The 16,461-nt window shown below is 41.3% G+C and overlaps 1 protein-coding gene across 1 annotated transcript in view; it reads left to right on the plus strand.

Annotated features, from left to right (window-relative positions):
- The window catches only part of BRWD3 (bromodomain and WD repeat domain containing 3), a 69,226-nt gene that overhangs the window by 565 nt on the left and 52,200 nt on the right, over positions 1 to 16,461 (plus strand). Inside the window, exons 3-7 of the mRNA XM_082208455.1 lie at positions 110 to 139; positions 1,015 to 1,074; positions 12,460 to 12,610; positions 13,049 to 13,147; positions 14,512 to 14,672. Of these exons, the coding sequence (XP_082064581.1) occupies positions 110 to 139; positions 1,015 to 1,074; positions 12,460 to 12,610; positions 13,049 to 13,147; positions 14,512 to 14,672 (501 nt within the window). The remainder of the gene's footprint in view (positions 1 to 109; positions 140 to 1,014; positions 1,075 to 12,459; positions 12,611 to 13,048; positions 13,148 to 14,511; positions 14,673 to 16,461) is intronic.

Consider the following 16,461-nt stretch of genomic DNA (forward strand, 5'->3'; position numbering starts at 1 on the left):
TGGAGCTGGTTTTTTTTTTTTTTTTTTAAGTCAGGGGGTTGTGGGGAAGGGACCTCTATTGCCTCCCCTCACGCTCTTTGTGTGTGTATCTGTATGTCTTTTTCCTCAGGTGCTGGTGGAGGAGCTGGAAGAACACCAGGTAATGTCCCAGCATGTGGTCTGAGTGGGGTTTTTTTTTTTTTGGCTGTGTGTGAGGGATTGATTAATGCCGAATTGATATATGCCTCCTCTTCAGCCCTTGACCCCTATCCTCGCTTCAGTAGCCGTGCAAATGCCCTCCTGGTTCGTAACCCCTTCCCACAAATCTTGCTATCCGTGAAGAACTTGTTGGGATAGGTATTAATTGCACACCTTTGCAACGAAGCCTCCGTCTCCACCCCCTCTTATTTTATTTTTAAATTATATTTATTCACGGAGCAGCTGTCTCAATTTAAAGAAACCGTGCTTGCTTTTGGTGACCTTTCATTTGGCTCTTAAAAAGATAAAGAAAGAAAGAGGGAGGTGTTGCTACTATCAGTCCTGGTTTCTTCCTCCACCCTTCCCCCACCCCACCCCAAATGTGACAACACAGTACATGCAGTTTTTATCTGCTCAGGAAAGGAACATTATTTCCCCCTGTAGTGCTTGCTTGTGGGATACCCTGGGGTGGCAAATGAGTGAGAGGGTGGGTATATTTTGGTCAAGGAGCTAGTAGAGGCTTTGTGGAACGGCCAGATAGGCTTTCCTTTCTGAAGAACTGTTCCAGGCCAACAAAGGAGAAGCTGCATGAAATATAAAGGGCTCTCTCCCACACTAAGTAGGACAGCTTTTACATGTAAACCTATTTTCCTTTATCTTCAGAAGTTTTTTTTCTTTACACCCATCTGCTGAGTGTAAGTGACATGGCATGCAGCTGTAAGAATCAGTGGGGGAGTTGTTGGGAGATAAGGGAATCATTTGTTTTCTCCATTTCGCACCGCTTTTAATTGCAAGACCTGTATCTCTTCCTTGCACCTCCTCCCCCGCCCCACTCAGTTGATCCCAAGGCGCTTGGATTGGCAAGGCAAAGAGCATCGAAGAAGTTTTGAGGATTTGGTGAGTGAAGGCTGGCTTTTAAACTTGCAGGTGGGGTCGGGGTTGTTTCAGCTCTGGAAGATATGGCAGAGTTATTGCCTTTCTCCTTCTTTTCTACTCCAGCCGAGGGAGAAAGGAAAAGTAATGTTAATATTAGTCACTTGGGAAGGGGTTCCTGGTTTATTTTTTGTGTGAATCGGGGAACGGGGAGGGTTATCTGAGGGCACGTACAAAGCTCAGGCCAATGATTCTGCACCTACCAAGCTGGAGTTCCGTGTTTGCAAATGAGAGTTGCCTGCTGATTGGTTGCAGCTTTAAAGATAGGAACTGAACAGAAGGGTGTTTTTTTTTTTTTTGCAGCATTCGAAAGAAAAATACTACACTCTCACTGCATAGCCATATTATGTGGAAACAGAGCATTTGCTGATAGATATTTATTTTACACTTTAGATCAAAATGTAAAATGTAAACAAATTATAGTGAGTCATTATATGTTAAGTTTTGCTTATGAATGGTGAAGATCAGTATGGAAGTACATTGCTTTAAACATGGGAAACATTCATATTTGCTTGAGAAATAAAGGAATTGTAATTCTTGCTGACCAAAAGGGGAATGTAAATAGGGAGAAGGGCTGAAAGTTTATTGGAAGGCAATCCTTGGATTCATTTCGTTTTTACTATTTGTGCTGGTGAGATGATAATGTGGCACATCAAGTTGTGAGTTGTGAGAAGTGTATTAATGCGAACTGATTTACTGAGTATAAAATATTACATACTTTTAGAATACATTTCTGGTTTTGATTCTAAAATGGGCTATGCCATCAAATGCTGGAGTATGCCAGTTGCTGTGTGTGGCGATCATTATATGGAATATGATGTTAAAGTCAATATTGTATGGTTGCTTCTGCTGGTACTGTAGCACAGTTAGTGTAATTGTTCACTACTTTTTTTGAATTATAAACTCCTATCTCTTATGTCTGGTACTCCTGTTTAATTTAGAGGCTCCTGAGGAAAGGAAGACTATTGTTACACCTCTGATCTAAACCCTACTGATGTGTTTTCTGACCGCCTTGATTCCATAGGTTTATGTTTTTTTGCAGAATACAAGTAGTTCTGAAAATTTTGCTCCTTTCCCTTTTAGCCTTGTACTAATGCACTATGCTAGATGCTGTATGGTGTTGTTATTTTTATTCCTTTTTTGTTTCTTATAGATTGTATTCTTTTATTATAATTTACATTCCATAGAATTCATGTTGTAATACAATAAAATATAAGGAAAAAGGAAGCAATAAAATATGCATATTTAATGTGGCCATATTGTGGACTAGCTGAATGAATCTCCTTGACCACTGTCTACCTATGACATTTTGAGGACCCCTGATATTGGCCACTGGGCCTGTTCAACTGTTTAGTGGGTACTTTGCTTCAAATTGTAATATATTATAAATGATGATCTGAAGCTGCTCACTAAGGCTAATTCCATCCCTTAGTTCATGTATGGGGAACGGTCCACTAGCATGGCCAGTGATCAGGAATAATGGGAGTTTTATTCTGACAACACCTGGGGTGATACGGGTTCCTCATCCTTAGTTCTTAACCTATACCTAATATTTTATTTTTTGGAAGCTAATAAGGATGGGCTGCTGTTCTTTAGCAACATATTTCATCTCACTGGGTAATATAAACATACCTCCATATTTCCAGGTTGCTGAGTGTGGCTTTTGAAATTAGATATGAGAGGAAAAACTTGTAAGCAGGAAAGAATATGATTTAGTTTGTTTGAATGGACCCTTCTGTCCTTGCCCAGTTTAATTTTTCCACCATTTGAGGTCAAGCTTCTCTCCCCCGACCCACTGTCTTTTTAACGCCAGCAGGAAAATTAAACCAGTAGAGGCAAAACAGAAACAAGCCAGTACAATTAGAATATGAAAAACAACTGATGGAAAACCATGTAAAGAATTGTGTGGCAAGATTTGTAATTTCTTATAAGCAAGAAGTTGCATTTCTTCTTCCTTCTTTTTTTGCTGATCTTATGACTGGGAATAAAGTGAATTTAAGGAGATCAGATTAATTTCTCTTAAGTCTTCACTGACTTTTCAAGGTACTTAAATATTTCTGACATTCATTTCAGGAAACCTTCCTTTGTGAGTCAATGACCAAGCTTTATAGGTATGAAATATTACTTAGATAGGAGTATGGTTGTTAATACTTGGCTGGTATATTTACACAAGCAAATACTATAGTAATTGCTACTAGTACTTGTGACACCTATTTTACATGGCAGAATCTTTCTGTAAGGAAAGGTTCTCCTATTCTATTGCTGCAAGTGAACAATATACTCAACCAATACTGGTGGTTATAATTAGAAATGACCATGCACTCAGCACATTTGTACATTCTATAGTGGAAGAAAAATGGTTGTGAATATGAGTTGCTAGAGGTTGACAGATCTAGTTGTTGGATCTCTGACTTCATAGAGCCATGCCTAGTTTTAATTTATGTGACTATAGTAATAGACCAATGCAAGGTGTTCAAGGAGGGATGAAACTAGGATGTTTTTCACCTAGGTCAAAGATCCTGTTTGGCACCTCCATGCAGATTTGCATTCACACAGACAGGCAGTGAGCCTCAATGGTGTCTGTCTGGAGGCTTCACCTGGGGCAAAAAACCATGCTAGTCCCCCCGTAGCTAAGGCACTCTCTTCAAGTTATATTTTCCTTAAACGGAGGCAATACCTTTTAAACAACCTTTTTTACCCCATAAGGTTGTGTTTTTGTTTTTGTTTTGCCTTGCCCAGGTAATCCTGAGAGCTGCAATCCGAAGGTACTGAGAACTGCATATCCTATAAAGTTATTAAGTTTCTTGCGTCCATATATAGATGTGCTTTAAACTTACCGAGAAAAAGCTGGATGATAATTTATTGGAGATGTGTCAGACTTGGAGTTGACCATTTGCCTGGATGAGTAGATTATCAGACCCGAGTCTCCTTGCTCTGGGGTGTTTGTGTGCTTGTCTTTGTGGACTTATATACAAAGCTAGTACGGGATTCCCTGCATACTGGCAGGCCTTTTGACTAGATATGATTCTTCTAAATCTGCAGTTCTACTTAAAAGGCATCTACCAAACTACTCCTGACCCATTCTGAAGATGCAAAGGATAGTGTCAGAACTGGCATTGAGCCTTAGGGTAAATAGTGTTATTTTGACAAACAAGCACAACATCAGCATAGTCATTTTCATACTTGGGATCATAGTTAGCTGCTTTATACCCTTAGACAATTGATCCATCATGCTCAGTATTGTCTACAATGACTGTTGGTGACTCTCCAGGATTTCAGACAGGGAACATTATCAGCCCTGCCTGGAGATGCAACGATTGAACAAGAGACCTTCGGCAGGCAAGCAGATGCTTTTCACTGAGCTACTATTACTTTTTTGTAACTATCTAAACTGGAGCAGATGCTCTTGCTTTAGATAACGCCCCTAATACATTGCCATTTGGGAATTAAACTAGTTTGTTACTAGTGTAGTCAGGAGTATATATGCAAAGAAGCACAATAACGATACGATGTGCAATGCACTGTGCAGATATGTTCTAATAAGTCTCAATTGCTTTTCAGACTGAAGTCCCTCTCCAAGTAGTGTTCTAAATTTAAAATATGTAGTAAAAGGCAATTTTGTAAATAAAATCAAAACAGCAAGATAAAATATAATTCTCACAGACCAGCAGAAGATAAACAAGGCTGAAATAATTAACTTGCCCTGAAAAGAGACCAAAGGTATCTCTGGAGGAAGACTGCAGAGTAAGTGCAGATAGGATCGTGGATCAAATATTTTTGTAGCACATTTTCAGTGTAAAAAATGTTTTATATGCATATATTGTCTCAGTTGCTTTTGCAGGCACCAGGTAAGGGAGGTTGATATTATTTCCTTCATAATACAAATAAAGAGTACATGTGCCTTAATATGTAAATTATAGCAAAAAGTCTAGATGGTCATGATGTCATATAATTCATTAGCTACAAGTGCCAGAAAGGCCGGACAGTGGTAAAGTCCAGCTATGTGAGCCCTGCTCAGAGTAGACTTATTAAAATTACTGAACGTGACAAACTTAGGTCCTCTAATTTCAGTGGGTGTACTCTGAGTAAAAATTGCATGGTTTCAGCTTTTCCTCTAGCTCAGAAGACTAGAGGCAAGGCTGCCCCAAAGCTATTAGTGGTGATGGGGTTCTGCTATAGGAGCCAATTCCTAGCCACCCCATAAAAAATATTGATAGGCATTGTCATTCAGATGGTGTCCATGCACTGCATCATTTGATTATGTGGGGGCAAGGCTTACTTGGGATCCCCAATATTTTATTCAAGGTAGGACCCCTGGGTTCTGCTTATGAACTATAGTGTAATCAGAGTAGCCCTCTTGCTAAAGGGGTTGGACCACCAACTGCATAACAACAAATCCTGTTTAAGAAGCATGAATATTCTCCCCATTCTCTTTACTGGCAGCTGTTTTTACAAAACAAAGCAGCTTCATTGTTTTGTTTCTTCCTTATCTTGACATACCCAGGACTCCAAATGTCTGTCCAGTCATACCTGTTTGCTAGAATCAAGTGGCTTTTTATTTACAGATTAATTGGCCTCTGGTCTACCCTTTCAGGGCTTCATACCAAGGGTGAAAACAAATTGCGCTATTTAGTTGTTCACTTTGCAAATTGTTAAGATAACTATTGATTTGCAGCACTGCATTAAATGTACTGAGCCACCAGAACCCAGCTATCTTTTGTTCTGACCTTGGTTAATTTGGTTTTTATTCTCCTGCCTGTCCCATTCTGCCTCTGGTCAGCTAGGCAGTTATCTATGACAATTCCATCAGGACAAAAGAATAATAATAAAAAGAGGGATCACTTGTATAGGTTACACTGATGTAATTAATTTATGGGATTCCCTGTCATAATATATGATTATGGCCACTATCTTAAATTATCTTTAAAAGGGCTTTGATCGCTTTTTGACAGATAGATTAATAGTTTGTAGCCAACACAGATGAAACAAACTTGGAGCTTCAGAAGCAGTATTATTCTGAATACCAGTTGATTGAATTGGCTGTGTGTGTCACATTATTTGCTTCATTCTCCAATTTGTGAGCTCCCTAGATGGGTCAGGTTGACCAGTGTCCCAAGCAGTGTGGTGGATTTGATGGACCTTTGGCCTGATAAGAAGAGCAATGATGGATCAGGCCATAGCCAAGAACTTCTTGTTCTTATAGTGGACAACTAAATCCCTGTTGGAACAGTACTTTCCCTGATGCAGCAGGGTTCATCTTAAGTCCTTGTTTGTGAAGTTGGGAGCACTGAACTTTCTGAGGGGAGTAACTTGTATGCCTGGTGCATAGACATGTGATACTTAACTAGACAAACAACCTTCTTATTGACTAGTAGAATACAGGTATTCTTTTGGCAGTAGAACTCTACATCTCCTGCTTTTTAGAATGTTGGGGGTAGGATTATCTACTGCTCATCTACTGGTGGTCAACATGGTGACTTCCAGATGTTTTGGACTTATAATTCCCATGATGCCTAACCATCAGCCATGATGGCTTGGGCTAATGGTTTTTAATCCAAAATGTTCGGAAAGTACCATGTCGGCTATCCCTGATCTAACTTAACCTGGGGGGGGGGGGCGGAGAGAGCATACTAGGCTTCCCGTCTTTCTTTTTAGAAAAATGCCCAAAGAGCCGCAACTGTACAGTGCACACTCTCTCTCTTTCACACAAACTAGCCCACGTTTCCTCCCCTTTACCTGCAGGAAATGGTGGGAACCATTGGGCAGGAGTGCTCACACCTTGTGGCTGGGCAGGCAGACTTTGGAAGGGATGCCTGGGAAAGGCATGCCAGGTGCTGGCACTGTGGTCGCAGCAAGAGCCCGCTGTGCTTAGGACACTGCACCGCTGCCACATGCCGAAGCACCGCTACTACCTAGCACTCCACCCGTATCTCGGAGAAGCTGTTCTCTGACAGGATGGCCATGCATGGCCAAGCAACAGAGGCAGTGGTCAGCACCAGCAGCAGTGCCATCGTGGGCAGCTGGAGCCCTTGCTTTGCGCCCCACAAAAAAGCCCTGGAAAAATATTCCCCCCAGATGCCATTTTAGGCATCTGATTCCATACATGTCTGGAATTTTATTCTATACCTTTGAGTTATTTTATTCTATACCTTTGAAGTTTATATTGTTTTTCAGGCCAGATATTAAAAAATCAAAAAAGTTATTTCTATGCCAGATAATTTTATTTGTTCAGGTATCCGTGTTCTATCTGTGTAGATGGTTCTTTAAAAAGAGGAACAGAGACTTAAACATGAGATTTTTTGCAAATTATCTCTCCTTGTGAATATGTCAGTTCAGATATGCCAATAAAAAAAATCAACAAGATATAAGAAATACCTTGGGTAAGGAATCTGTCAGCTTTAGTGCTCTGGGGATTTATTGTTGTTGTTTTTAACAACTGGAAATCATTTTACCTGCATAAAAATCTTTCTTTGAAAACTGTGCTACTATGTAGTATTTTCCCAACCTTTGATTTAAATGTGTTTCGCTGTGGCAGTGTTACTTAACAAGCAGCATTTATTCAAAAAATTTCTTGCCATGAGCCACAAATTTACATTATAACTTTAAAAGTTAAAGAAATCCTTGGGAACTCACTGTTTTTAAGGAAAGGGCTAGTGCTCTGATGTTTTTTATTATAATGATTTTATGTGCAGTAGTACCTCTGGTGGGGAACACTTTGTGCTTCTTGGGGGGTAGTTTGTCTTCTTTGGTCTCCACCCTGCACTCAGCTCTCACCTGTGGTTCCTAGAAGCTGTCAGCATACAAAACTGGCTACACCTGGGAAACTGCTTCGACTGACTAGCTAAACCAGGTGAAGGTAGCCAATGGTTCTCTCAAACCTTTGGTGAGTTAGAGACTTCCCTTGTATTCAAAGACAGGCTGTGGCGGATTGAGCGGAGGGGACCAATAGTAAGTCCAACGATCAAGAAGGTGGTTTCTGCACATGCTGTAGACAGAAGTGTGGGGCAGATGGGGCTTGTCAATCTGGGAAAGTACCGTATTTTTCACCCCATAGGGCGCACCGGCCCATAGGGCACACCTAGTTTTTTTGGGGGGAAATAAAGAAAAAAAATTATTTTCCCCCCAGGCCCGGGGCTGGGGTAGCTCGCGCTTCCCCCGACCCCAGCCCCCAGAACAGGCTGCTATCCGTAAGCCTAGGGAGCCCGACGGGAAGTCGCGCTGGTCTCCCCAGGCTTGCGGATATCTGCCCGAAGCTCAGCTCGCCCCAGGCTTCGGGATGCAGGCAGCTCTCCGCAAGCCGTGGGAGCCCGGCGGGAACTCCCGCGGGCTCCCAAAGCTTGCGGATAGCTCCCTGAATCCTGGAGAGTGAGAGGGGTCGGTGCGCACCGCCCCCTCTCGCTCTCCAGGCTTCAGCGAAAGCCTGCATTCACCCCATAGGACGCACACACATTTCCCCTTCATTTTTGGAGCGGGGAAAGTGCGTCCTATAGGGAGAAAAATATGATAGCCCATCTAGGAGAAGGAAAATCTGAACCTAAACTTCTTTGGGAGAAGAAAAGCAGTAAATCCTGCACAAATATGGTTGGATGGCGCCTTATAACCTCCTTCTGGCAACTCCTGCAGCCAAGCTGGTACCAAATGTAGTGCTCTGCTTTCTTTTGGACCACATCAGTGAGGAAGAGAATGGGGTCTTGTCATCTGGGCACAAGAAAGGGGCTGTGAGCAGCTCTCCACTGCTTGCTATTAATCTAAGATTTGGTTGTGCAAATGTGCCCACTGATTCAGGACACTTGCAACATTTATAAGCCTTGGGTTTTACTGCTGTTCCTTATTTACTGTAGCTTTTTAAGTAGTTTTCGGATTTTAAGGAACACTGTATTATAAGCTACTTTGGGCATTTGTTACTATTGGGAAGGTGGGATATAAATTGCTAGATACTTGCTGAGATCTGGTTTAATGCAGTTTGTAAGCTGTGAAGTGTGTAGTTCAAATTTTAGCTTACCCGCAGGATTTACTTGGTAACCTTAGGCAGGTTGCTGTTCTGATCCGTTATCCCTGTCCCCTCCCTTGCCTGCAAGAGAGCTGGTGTGGCAAAGTTGCTAGAGAATGTTTGCCTTAGAGCAGGGGTTGAGAATCTCAGGCCTTTGGGCCAAATGCAGCCCTCTAGTCCTCTTTGTCTGGCTCTTGGGCTGTCCTCCGGCCACATCCCTCACAGGCCCTGCTTCACATCCTCCTTGAGTGGTTTTGCCTTGAACGATGATGACTTTCACTTGCCTGGATGGAGGATATGGAGGAGTGTGTGTAGAATTTAGCTTATATTTATTGCTGCACCCACTTTTGCCTGTGAACCTGCCCACTGCTGGCATGTGGTCCCCAGAAGGTTGCCCAGGAAAAAATGCAGCCCTCAGACCGAAAAGGGTTCTCCATTCCTGACTTAGTTGGTTTAAATTCCTACCTGGGCAAGCAGCACTCTCTCACCCTAAGCTTCCTCATAGGGGTATTGTGAAGGGAGAAATGGGAGACCTATGTATTCCACCCTTCGTTCTTTGGTGAATTAACAATAAATAGTAAGAGACTTCACTGCTAAATTATATAATCATGTGAGAATTATGAGAATCCTCATTTTATATGAATTTTAAAGAGCTATAAATGTTAGAATTTGGAATAACATTAAAATGCAAAATTTGATTACGCAACATATTTTAGTGTGAAGAGAATAGCCAAATGTTCCTAATACAGTTGTACCTTGGAAGTCAAATGGAATCCGTTCTGGAAGTCTGTTTGACTTCTAAAATGTTCGGAAACCAAAGCGCGGCTTCTGTTTGGCTGCAGGAAGCTCCTGCAGCCAGTCAGCTTAGGTTTATTTTAAATTCTGCATATCATGGTAATATTTTCTACTGGTTTTTGTGTGCTCAAAGTAGTACAGGACTCCAGCCTTGTATACAGACAATCCATCTCTACTACTGAACAGATTTTTTTTATGACGGTGAACTAAACATTGAGTTACACATATAATTCTTCTCTGTGTAGACAAAATAGAAAAGGGAGTTAATTCTTACTTATAGCTATTTCACATAAAAATGGTTGCTTTTGCCTCTATGTGATCCTTCCTCAGGTAGGGAATTATGTGGGAAAATGTACTTTGCTGAAATATCCATGATTTTGGAAACTCCAAGAAATGCAACAATAAGGGTAATCACACAAGCACAATGAAATAGGCTTGTTGTAAGAGTCATAGAGCAAATATGCAACCAACATACTAATAATAATGTTGTAATAATAATGTCTGCTTCATGGATCACTGCCTTGCCGTGGCGAAGGGGCTTGAATAACTCAGAGAAGCTATGAGCTATGCCGTGCAGGGCCACCCAAGATGGACAGATCATAGTGGAGAGTTTCGACCAAATGTGATCCACCTGGAGCAGGAACCGGCAAGCCACTCCAGTATCCCTGCCAAGAAAACTCCATGAACAATTCCCCTGTGAGGATACCCTGAGTAGACACAACATGGAGGAAGACACATAATGATAAGCCATGGCCAATGGCTTTGCAGGATTGAGCGGTACTGCTCGTGCCTGCTGCCAGTGTACTCCCACTTGGCTTCTCCACTGACACAGACAGAAGGAACAAGCCATGAAGCCTTGACTTGTAGTTACAGCTGAACCAGGATTGTGGTTTCTTTCTCCCCAAGAAACTATGATCAGCAAGGCAAGAACAAACCATGGCTTTATGATCACCAGGGTAGGAGTGAAGCAGGAGCAACCAGGCAGTATGTTCTGGCTCGGTTTTGACCTTGATAATCATGGCTTTTTAAGTGTGCACCAGGCCGCAGGGTTAGATGGACAAATGGTCAGATCTGGTGTGAGGCAGATTTATATGAAAGCAGATAAGCAGCTGCCAAATTCCTATTTGCCTATTCATTTGGAAGCACAAGTTGCAGTTTGGTGCAATGCCTGAATCAAGACATAGTCAGAGACTTGTTGGGGGAGGAGGGTTGAAGCTTTATTGGGAGTTGCTGCACATTCATAGAATCTTGTATAGTAATTCAACTTATGTGGTTGTATTCTGCAGATCGTGCCTAAAGCCAGAATCATGTATAGTGGGGGCTGGGATTGCCAATGCCATTTTCCCTAGCACCCTGCCCCTTTCTGCCTCCTTTCTAATTTTTAATCTTTTTTGCCATGTGTGTAAACCTGAATGTACACAAGTTTAATGTGCATAAGTTGCAGGCTTACTGTATTAGCTCTATTACTGTGTTGTGTCCTAGGCAGCGGTACCAGCTGTGGAATTGGGTTCTTGCCCAAGTGTGGCCTTCGTGCTTGGCACAGAGTCTAGGAACAACAGGCCACATACTGCCAGCACTGGTTCTAAAACTAGGAAGCAAAGTCAGGTCAAGGAAAGGTTGGTGGACACACAAGCAGAGGGTCAGTCAATTTAAGTAAGAATAGGCAAAGCAGGGATCAAAATTCAAAAGGCAACAAGCAAGTTGGGCAGTTCTGAGTGGCGGTTGAATGTTGCTCCAACAAGCAAAAAACCCAGTCAGCCTTAAAGAGGATTGCAGCTTCCTCTGAGCAACATTCCTTGCTCCCATGAACAGAGTCTCAACTCTTAAAAGGCATGAGGGAGGCCAAAGTTCTAGGTGGCCTCCAAATTTGATTCCTTGAAGTCTGAGGAATGCAAGCAGAGGCGCACTGGCATCACAGGCTTCTCTGATACTGGAACTCCCAAGGAGATAGGGATATTTGAGACCGATTCTGAGAGCAAACCCTCCTTCTGTTCCATGATGTCCTCTGTGTCTGCAGCTTCTTCACCTGAGAATGGTGTGGTTGAGAGCACTAGTTCAAAGGAGACTGCTATTCACAGCAGTTTAGGAACTGGGCACAGTTTTGGGTTTGTTTGTTTGTTTTTGCTTTTAAGTTTTCTAGCTTAATTTTTTAAAGAAAAAATTTAAAAATTCCTAACAGTGAAGACAGGAGTGCCTGGCGTGCTCTTGTCCATGGGGTCACAAAGAGTTTGACACGACTAAATGACTAAACAACAACAACAATAATTCCTAACAGTCTTGGGAAGTTAAGCACTTTGGAAAAAGTGCCTCCCCAATTGCAGTGAATATAAAGGCTGTACCTGCACCACTGCTGGTGCAGATGTGCTGCTTCCTTTCATCTTTTACTGCATTGTATTTTGAGGTACTCTCTGTGCTAGGCGTGGGATAGAGGACATTTCCCTCCACTTTGTAATCAGATAAATACGAAACAGGAGCTTGGCACTCAATAAACTGAAAAATGCTGATATGTTGGGGAAATAGAAGAAAAGCTGTTACATTAATTATCTTTTAAAAAAATAATTTAGGTGGCAGCCAATGCTCACATCCCTCCAAACTATCTTCTCAAAATCTGTGAACGCATTGGACCTTTATTGGATAAGGAGATCCCACAGAGTGTGCTTGGGGTGCAGACTTTGCTGGGAGTGGGACGGCAGTCATTACTAAGGGCAGCCAAAGGTAAGATATGTGGCATTTTTCCTTTGTCATATTTTAAAACCTCTAATATCATTTTACAGAGGCCCTGAAAGTGGCTTAACTTTATATAAAAAAAAAACTTACCATACATAAAGCAAGCAGTGAAAATAACATGTTATTCTGTGTTTTTTACATAAATTGTACTTCTGGTTAACATTGAAAATAAATGGGCAAATAGACAGAAAGAAAGTAATTAGTTGAAATGAAATGTTGAAACAGGCAACATTGCGTCTCTGGAAAGCTTTTTTCTGAATAAGTACAAGCATTTCCCAGAAATAGCTTTGCAGAGAAGGGAGGAATGGGAACGAGCTCAGAGAAGTCACGGCTTTCATAGTTCTGGCAAAACAAAGCAGTATTGGTTGTAGAACTCAAGCATTCAGCTCAAGTTTTTTTTACCAGCTTTGAACCTTATTCACACAGATTGTAGGCACACAGCTTGGAAAGTATCAGCATTTGCAGCTCTCCACAGAGGAAGGCCCCCTGAAGTACCTTCAAACTATTCAAAACCACCAAATGTGGGTAAGGAATAACTTACAGTGTTTAAGTGCATGTTTATTATTTATGGAGTGGCTTCTTATATTGGAAATTTTTCTTTAGCCCAAAAGTTAACTTAGATTTATGGCATCATAGAAAGAGCATTAATATAATGGGGCAGGTGATTTTTTTCCAGCCAGAACATTATTAGTATCATCAGCAATTCCTGCCATGGTACATCTAGAATGCATTAAAATATGCACTTACTTTTCCTGTAAGAAAAAGTTGTATTATAAAAAAATGGAAAGGACAAAAATACATCTATCTAGTCTCTTGCTGTAAAGGCAGGACTATTCATTCCGTAGACATGTTTGTTTGGGGGAATTTGTTCAATTTGTAGATGCTGAATTATGGCAGTAAATGAAATCCTGATTGTGAGCAAACAGCATCCACTGACTCACCATCTAGATGACCTCTTTTAAAGATATTATGGTGGGAGTAGATAACACTTAATGATTCTACTGAGCAAAAATAAAACCTGAAATGTTAGTAAAAATAAATAATTTTAAATTTTGTTTATAAACAAGAAAAAAATCTCAAAACCCAACTTTGGATATGTATGTGTATAACAGTGACGGAATGTGAAGCTTGGCTCAAAAATAAAAGTGCTTATTTAAAAAACCAGAAACTTTGAAAGGAACAACTTTAAATGACAGTAACAGGAGGCTTAACAAAATAAGCAAGAGCAGAAAAAAGAGGCAATATTCAAAATGGCATTAAATACGTTTAATAAAATACACAGTGGTACCTCGGGTTACATACGCTTCAGGTTACACACTCCGCTAACCCAGAAATATTACCTCGGGTTAAGAACGTTGCTTCAGGATGAGAACAGAAATCGTGTGGCGGCACAGCAGCAGCAGGAGGCCCCATTAGCTAAAGTGGTGCTTCAGGTTAAGAACAGTTTCAGGTTAAGAACAGACCTCCAGAATGAATTAATTTCTTAACCCTAGGTACCACTGTAGTGAAATACCCAGCATGTTTTGGTGAAATCACCTTTGAGCGCAAGAATATAGAGGACCATACACAGGGTCCTGAGGACCATAAATCTGGCACTGCCAGGCCTATACTACTGATGCCAACACATTGTAACAGCCCTTATACTGTGTAGGGGCTTTTCAGTGGGAGGGTGGCACTTCTGTAGTCCCCTTGCACCCACCATGACTTCTTCCGAGATGGCCTTACATGTTTTCAACTAATATTAGCCATAAGTAGGCCAGACTTGTTGTTACACCTGATACTGCTCTAATGGTTGCCATGCGAACCTCTGTTTTATTGGTGGATAAGTAGATTTACAGCAGTTCAAGTCATTGGGATAACTGTGTTTTTCCCTTCTCCCTCGCTTTTAGTAAATATAATCTGTGCCAGGCAAACAACTGGATATGGGCGTTTCAGCCATTTGTTCCCCTCGTCCTTCTACCAGCACATCAAGATGCACAAGAGAATTCTTGGGCATCTGTCCTCTGTGTATTGTGTAGCCTTTGATCGCACTGGGCGGCGAATTTTCACAGTGAGTTGAAGAAAACTGCAATATTTCAAAACATTGCTTGACTTTGTTTGTTTGTTTTGCTCTCTCAAAACACCGTTTTCGGACCTAGGAACCACCTTTAAATCAAGCACATCTGAGGCTTCATTTCTTATTTACCCCTCATATATTTTAGCATATATCTGTATAGTGGTAGGTAATGCTTCTGGTGTGATCTACCTTAGATCTGGACATGGGGAACTGGAGCTGACCAGGGGGCTGGATCTTTATCTCCACACACACTTGTGGGTCAAGCTTGGCAGTTGGATGGGACAACCCAGTTGTAAAGCCGTAAATCACTTGGTGGCCCATTTTTGCCTATGTGGTTTAAAATAAAACTTCTGCAAAAATGCCTGTACTGTGCTTCCCAAGCACCAACAGCCCTGGTGCAGGGGGCTTTGCAGGCACCCTTTCACCCAAGTCCTGCAGTTACCTGCCCACACCTGCTGTCATATCTATATGATATTGGGTATTTGGCTGAATTGGTCTTTAGGACAAATGATGAGACCCTACGCCCCAATTAAACTCATGTTCGGAGGTTCCATACCTCTGTGGCAGTGGCTCCCAACCAACCAGTTGAAGACTATGTGATCTTTACTAAAAAAGAAAAGGAAAAGAAAGAATGCATGTGTCCTTTAAAAAGAAAATGAAAAGGATTTATATTTTGCTTATAGTCAATCATCTAGAAACTCCACTTTTTCCAAGAGGAATGTTATGTAATGTCCTTGGTTTCGTGTTTGCTACTTTTATAGCTCACAAACAACTTACGGGAATGTTACAGAAGCTGCTGGTCCTTCATACAGCTGTAGCATTTTATTTGCAGGACAGCATGAAGCCCTCCAAGTTAGGATGGACCAGACTCGAGATCCATCTAGCTATTCGTTTTGCTTCTCACAACACTCAAAACATGACTCTGGGGCACTCTCAAACAGGGCATGAAAGCATTCTGTTGTAGTGGTTAGAGTACTGGACTAAGTCATCAGAGAGATCTGAGTTCTAATCCCTAATCACTAGTGGACCTTGAGTCAATTTCATTCTCTCAGTCCAACATCACAGGGTGATCACAACATCACAGGCTGGTTTTTAAAAATATTTTTTATTGACTTCAAGAAAACAAAACAGCAGCTTTGAGTAAACATAACAGAATCCAGTTGCAGATTGTAGAATAATTAGTATAGACTCAGACACTCAGTGTGACCTTATGACCTTCGACAGCTTCACCCTTGTCCTTTTAATTATCCCAGTGATTTTAAATGCCAATGAAGGTATTTAATATTTATTTATTTATGACTCAGAATAGATAACAGAAAATTAATTACCTTAAAAGAATCATTACATTTTATGTGATTATTATTCTTCAGTATAGCCCATCCACCCTCTTGAACCAGTCTTTCTTCACTGCAACACTCATCACTTGTCTGTGTTGTGTACGACATTAAGACAGGGCTATATCCCAGACATTATTGAATGCTATCTCTAAATAGCATTATACATGATTTCCATTATTGAGCAATGACCATATGAGCCATAAGCAATACAATAGAATTATCCTTAATTGTTGGATTAAGGTCATTTTCCAGTGGCAGCAGTGCTAAGAAATGATAAAGCAACGGGGGTTGACCCAAGACCAGAACACATTCACTATTTTGATCACAGGATTGTTGTGAGGATAAAGGGTGGGTGGGTGCAGGAAATTGTTTACGCTTTTTTGCACTCCTTGGAGGAAGGCCAGGGATATACTACTACTACTACTACTACTACTACTACTACTACC

Source organism: Podarcis vaucheri, assembly GCF_965113315.1.
Source record: "Podarcis vaucheri genome assembly, chromosome: Z".
NCBI lineage: Eukaryota > Metazoa > Chordata > Lepidosauria > Squamata > Lacertidae > Podarcis > Podarcis vaucheri.